Below are 6,722 nucleotides of genomic sequence, written 5' to 3' on the forward strand. Positions count from 1 at the left end.
CCCTCAACTGCAACTGCTGCTCTTCCTGAGGAAAAGGGCCACCAGGTGCCCGTCCTTGGAACTCCATCTCTGTTGGGACAGTCATCATTGCAGGGACAGCGGATCCCCACAGCCGGTCCGGTAAGAAGAAGGGCTGCTCATCCAGGTGGTGGACCACCAGGTTCGGGACATTTCCACGAGTTTGGCTACCTGGTTTCTCCACCACAGCAAGTCAGAAGAGGGGAAGGAAGTTGTTCCAGGAGCACAGAGCGCGGGAGACAGCACAGCCGGATCCCAGAGGCCTCAAGGCCCCTCACTCCCAGCTTCTCCGGTCTGTGTGCCTGTTCCTCCAGGTGTCCCTCCCCACAGGTCTCTCCTGGGTCTCCTCCTGGCCAGCAGAAGCCTTCAGGATACAGTGTCCCCGGTCCAGGGTTTCCACCAGCTCCTGCCAGTACCTGGAAACCTTGGGTATGGTCGTCAGGAGTGCAGCTGCTCACCTAAACACCACGCCTACAACGCCAGCACGGCTTTTGTCCAGGGAAGAATTCTATAGAGAGCAGCGACGACTGAGGGAAGAGGAGAAGGAAAAGTCCAGGCTAGCCGAGTTTACCAATGATTTTCCTAAGGCGTCGATGGGGTACAAAGAGATTCAGAGGAAGCGTAGGCGCTCCTGTTCCAGGCCTCGGTCTCCCTGTACTGCTTCATCGGATCCAAGAAGCGCATACACTGACTCAAATTCAGATCTGGTTCGACACGGTCCAGCTCTTACTCTGGATCCTCCAGCCGCCCACACTCTGGCCTCTCTTCGCCATCACCTTGGTTCCCCAGGAGAGGCAGAGGCGAGAGACGTCATCACCCTTCAGGGTCCAGATCTGGAGCTTCTCACAGATCTCGGTCAAGGTCACCTCCACAGAGATGTTATCATTCTCGGTCAATGTCTCCTCAGAGAAGGTTCACCCACCCCCATGACACCAAAACCTATTAAGGGCAGAGGGTCCACCTTAGGGACCCTTTTGAGAAGCAAAGCACCAGAAAGGTTACCGAATTCCACAAAATACCTCCACAGTAGACTACTGGCAATGGTCGAGAGAGAGCCGGAACTGACCTACTCTGGTGATCGGATAGCCAGACACCGTAACTGTAGTGGTAGTACTCTCATCCGATGATTGGTGAAAGGGGACGCAGAGGTCTATGGCCAGGCCCCAGGTAGAGCCCGGAGTCCATTCGGCTCTACGGAGGAGGGATTGTATGAGTGAGAATTGTTGAGAGCATGACTGGAAAAAGCACAGGGACAAATAGCCAGACTAGTGGAGACACATGAACACTGAACCAAGAGCTGAGGAGGAGCCCCCAACTGGTTCAGGCCCTCTGGATAAGTCAGACAGTGGATTAGCTTGAACTGTTTGGGAGGCCCCCAGGCAGTGGGACCTGGACCTGTCCTGAGTGGCTGTTTGGAACCTGGGGACTATGCAGGGACACATTGCTCTGCCTGGGTGAAGGGAGCAGAGGCACTGGACTTGCCTGCACTGAATCTACCAGGCTGAGCTGAATCGCCAGGGGAGTCCTTGCCCTGGAGGAGATGGGAAAGGGAGGTGGGGTGAGGGGAGAGCGGGGTTGGTGGCCGGAGGAGGGAGGACACGGCAATCCGTGGCTGACATGTAAAATTAAATTAAATAATAAAGTTATAAAAAAGCGGGCAACGGAATATGATCATGTAGGCTTGAGAGATGGAAAAATACAAATAAAATGCTCCTAAAGATCTCATGACCCCAGTGTTTTGTGTTTCTGCGTTTTCATTTTTGCTTATTTCCACTCCTTTGTGATATTTTACGCACATGGCAGGTTCTGCACTCAACTTTATATCCCTTACAGCTGCTTCTTTCATTTAACCTTTGGCAACGCTTTGCCACAGTATTATTGTGCGTGATATGCCAAAGCTACCTTTCTTTCTAGCCTTTGCATTTCCTGGCAGTAGAGCTAGACATCAAAACCTCTTTTATCATCTTATGTTGCCTGGTCTCTTAGTCCTATGTAGTTGAGGATGACTGTGGTGATATTTTGTTTATGCCCCAATCACATAGGTTGCCCTGAAGATCAGAGGGCAGATCCAGGCACTAGTTCAGCATAGAGGCCAGGGAGTGTTGGCCCATACCTCTAATCCCAGCACTTGGGAGGAGGGAGGAGGAAGCAGGAAGATCAGGAGTTCAAGACCACCCCAGCTCCATGAGATTCAGTCAGTCAGTAACACACACAAACACACACACACACACACACACACACACACAGAGAGAGAGAGAGAGAGAGAGAGAGAGAGAGAGAGAGAGAGAAAGAAAAAGAAAAGAAAAAGAAGAGAAGAGAAGTAGTGGGCGGGGTTTTGCCACACCCTTAATCCACCACCCGGGAGGTGGAGACAGGAATATAAGGCGGGTGGAGACAGGATCTCAGCTCATTCGGTCTGAGGATTCCTAGAGACGGGAATCTCCGCCTTCCAGCTCAGGACTTGGAAAGGTGGGTGAGAGTTGGCTGTGGGTTGACTCCTGGTCTCTGTGATCTTTTGGCAATTTCTGTCTGAGGTAACTGTGTCTGGGGCATTTATTATCCGGAACCAAGTAGAACTGGTGGTTTATCTGGTAGCCAGTGTGGGGCACAAACGCACAACCCTCAGAGGAAGAGTCTTGGGCTCTAGCCCTCGGAGCTAGCTCTCTTCTGAGACAGCGTCTTGGAAGACAGGAGTTAAATCAAGGTCCCGGGGCTGACTTGAGTCCCAGCTGCAAAGGTCAGGGTTCAGAGCGGCGCCCAGCACACGGAATCCCTCTGCCACCATGCCCTGTGTGCACTATAAATTTTCCTCTAAACTCAACTATGACATGATCGTCTTTGATGGGCTCCATATCTCCCTGTGCGACTTAAAGAAGCAGATTATGGGGAGAGAAAGACTGAAAGCTGCCAATAGCGATCTGCGGATCTTCAACGCAGAGACGGAAGAAGAATATACGGATGACAATGCGCCAGTTCCTAAAAACACATCTGTCATTGTCAGAAGAATTCCTCCTGGAGGTGCTAAGTCGGCCAGGAAGACATACGCTCTAAGTCGAACTGAACCAGTGACGGGAACCAAACAGGCCAGCGCTGACTCTTCTGCATCTCTTTCTCTGGCCCAGCTCACAGAGACTGCCAATCTGGCTGAAGCCGAAGCTTCGGAGGAAGACAAAATCAAAGCGATGATGTTGCAATGTGGCCGTGAATACGGCCCAATGGGTTCCGTGAAGCAGCCTCTAGGTCCACCACCTCCGTCTTATACCTGTTTTCGTTGTGGTGTCCCCGGTCATCATGTTAAGAGTTGCCCAACAAATGGGGATAAGAACTTTGAGACTGGCCGGAGAATCAGAAGGAGCACTGGAATTCCTACAAGTTTTCTGACTGAGGTGGAAGATCCTAACGCGAAGGGTGCACTGCTTATGAGCACTGGAAAATATGCAATACCAACCATGGATGCGGAGGCCTATGCTGTGGGGAAGAAAGAGAAGGCACCCTTGTTACCAAGGGAACCGTCGTCATCTTCATCTTCATCTTCACAAGAAGACCGTCCTATCCCGGGGGAGCTCCTGTGCCTCATCTGCAAGGACCTCATGGTGGATGCCGCCATCATCCCCTGCTGTGGCAACAGTTACTGTGATGAATGCATTAGGACAGCCCTCCTGGAATCAGATGAACATACATGTCCAACGTGTCATCAGAATGCTGTTTCTCCATATGCTTTAACTGCCAACAAGTGTTAACTACAGGCTGTTAATAACTTCAAAAATGGACCTGGTTATACAAAAGGATGACAAAAACAGTTACCTCCACCCCAACCACAAATACCACCACCAAAAGCCTTCATTCAGCATAACCAGCAGACTCTGATGAGAACTCCAGTATGGAGACAGCAGGATCCTCTGAGGATCCAAGTGATGTCTTTCTCAACTGGCCGAGCTGCCTCTGTATCTTTGATAACTTCAAGTCCATCTTCCTTGACTCCTTCTGTGTCTGGAAATCCATCTTCTGTCCCAGCTCTGGTACATGATTTGATTGCGTCAGTGTCTATACCAATCCATTCGGAAAAGTCAGGTGGTCCTTTTCAGGATGCAGATGATAAATTATTACAAGCTTCAGCCGTTGAATCAGAATATTTTAAGGGAAACTCCTCAATTGCAACAACTACTCCTACTGAGGAAAAGGATCACGAGGTGCCTGTCCTTGGAACCCCATCTCAGTTGGCACAGTCATCATTGCAGGGACAGTGGATCCCCACAACTGGTCCGGTAAGAAAAAAATGCTGCTCGTCCAGGTGGTTCACCACCAGGTTGGGGACATTTCAACAAGCTTGGCTACCTGGTTTCTCCACCACAGCAAGTCAGAAGAGGGGAAGGAAGTTGTTCCAGGAGCACAGAGCATGGGAGACAGCACAGCCAAAGATCCCAGAGAGTGCAAGGCCCCTCACACCCAGCTTCTCTGGTCTGTGTGCCTGTTCCTCCAGGTGTCCCTCTCCCACAGTTCTCTTCTGGGTTTTCTCCTGACCAGCCCCAGACTTCAGGATACAGTATCCCTCCTCCAAAGTTTCCACCAGCTCCTACCAGTATATCAAAACCTTGGGTATGGTCGTCAGGAATGCTGACTGCTCAGCCAACCTCCATGCCTACAATGCAATGTCATTGATCCACTTGGACTTGAGTTTTATGCATGGTGATAGATATGTATCTGTTTGCAATCTTCTACATGTTGATGTTCAGTTACACCAGCACCACATATTGAAGATGCCTTCTTTTATCCATTGTAAAGTTTGGACTTCTTTATCAAAGATCAGGTTTCATAGCTGTGTGGATTAATGTCATGGTTTTCAATTCAAAACCATTCATCCAGATGTTGGTTTCCATGTCAGTACCAAGCTATTTTTGGTACTATAACTCTATGGTAGAGCTTGAAGTCATGGATGGTGATGCTCCAAATGTTGTTTTCTTGTAAAGGATTATTTTTTAGTTATTCTACGTTTTTTTGTTTTTTTCATATGAAGTTGAGTAGTACTCTTTCAAGGCCTGTGAAAAATTCTGATGTGGTTTTGATGGGAATCATACTGAATCTGTAGGTTGCTTTTGGTAAGATTGTCATTTTTATTATGTACATTCTACCAATCCTTGAAAATGGGAGATCTTTCCATATTCTGATATCTTCTTCAGTTTCTTCAAGGACTGCCTTGACTACCAAGGGTACAGAGACAAGAGGAATGTTGGGAAGGCCAAAAGAATGTTGATGAATTTAGCCTGGAATATTCTGGGCTGTGCCATTCCCTGGCACTTCCAGAGCCACTTTCCGCAGCTGTTTCATCTGGGGGTGCGGATTTGGCTTGTCTCCATGGTCTCCTGGATGTTTGAACCTGAGCTTATGGTCTGAGTGTGATCATCTCCTCTATGCCAGGCAACTTCTGCATAACATCCAGGATTGCATTCTGGTAAATTTCTATGAGATCACTTGGTTTTTCTCCTAATATTCAGACCTGTATCACCCTCCAGTAAGCAGTGCATTATTAAGGAATAGTCCCTCTGGTAATGTCCTTTGAGGGTCTGTAGGATTCTCCTGGCTGGCCCTGGATTCTCAGATCTCCTGGATCTCATGATGGAGTGCATCAGATTCTAATCCATGCATGATTAGATGCTGACTTTGGAGCTGGTTGCCCCTGTAGAGATGGCCACAATGGTGCTGCAGGCTCCCAACATGCCTAATGTGGCATGAGAGCCACCATCCTGACTGACAGTGTAGGGTTGACCATGACCCCCAATGCTCTCTAGTCAAGATCCACTGGTCTTCAAGATGGGACTGTTGTCTGCTGGCATAGCCACATTTGTTTGTGTTTAAATTATTTTTTAGCCAATAGACAACATAATGTACCTCATTATATCTTCACGCACACATGCCATTGTACTTCACTCTCATTCATCTCCCCATTATCCTCTCTCCTACCTCCTCTTCTCTTTCATAGTAACCTTATCGGTCCCCAGTCCCCCTGTGGTGTACATACATGTGACTATACAGAATTGGATTCTGCTAATGAGAGAAAACATGTAACATTGATCTTTCTTTGGCCTACTCCATCTACTCTTGTTTCCCTTCCTCCCACCTTCAGACACTGTTCTCAGTCAACAAAAAGTGAAGTGTTGAGAAAATATACAGTATTTGAAGTTCTGGGTCTGATTTACTTTATTCACCATGATGACTCTTTTTCTAGTCCTTTCTGTTTTCTTCTTGCACATGAGATAATTACATTTCTCTTTACATCTGAATGACATTCCCTAATGTGTGTATGAGTATACACATATTACAGACATATGATATATATAACAATAGATATTTAGCAACATGTGAGATGCAAATTGAAATTTCAATGACTCAGGAAAATGAGAAATTGGTGAAAATGTCAGGTGTTGTAAAGCCTGTCCATCAGGTGCACATAGGCACCTGGACACAACTTTGTGTTGACTGATCTAGCTTAGGTTCAAGGACTTGGGCACCATTTCCTCTGAGGATCCAGCAGGTCAGGAACATACCAGTGATGGAAAGGCCAGAAGACAACAGAATGCATGCAGCATTATTGCAGCAACTACAGGTATGTAACAAATGATCCAAAACCGGCTACAGGAAGTTATCATTTATTCTACTTACAGGGGTTGAGGTGGGGGGACAGTCATGGGACAGAATGCTGAAGCCTT

At 47.9% G+C, this 6,722-nt stretch overlaps 1 protein-coding gene across 1 annotated transcript; it reads left to right on the forward strand.

Moving 5' to 3' along the window:
- Window positions 1-2,801: 2,801 nt before the first annotated feature.
- On the forward strand, window positions 2,802-4,677 carry LOC118575208 (E3 ubiquitin-protein ligase RBBP6-like). The gene is given in 2 exon segments (XM_036175854.1): window positions 2,802-4,289; window positions 4,291-4,677. Coding segments are annotated over 2 exon segments (1,875 nt in total).
- Window positions 4,678-6,722: the final 2,045 nt, after the last annotated feature.

Source organism: Onychomys torridus, unplaced genomic scaffold, assembly GCF_903995425.1.
Source record: "Onychomys torridus unplaced genomic scaffold, mOncTor1.1, whole genome shotgun sequence".
Lineage (NCBI taxonomy): Eukaryota > Metazoa > Chordata > Mammalia > Rodentia > Cricetidae > Onychomys > Onychomys torridus.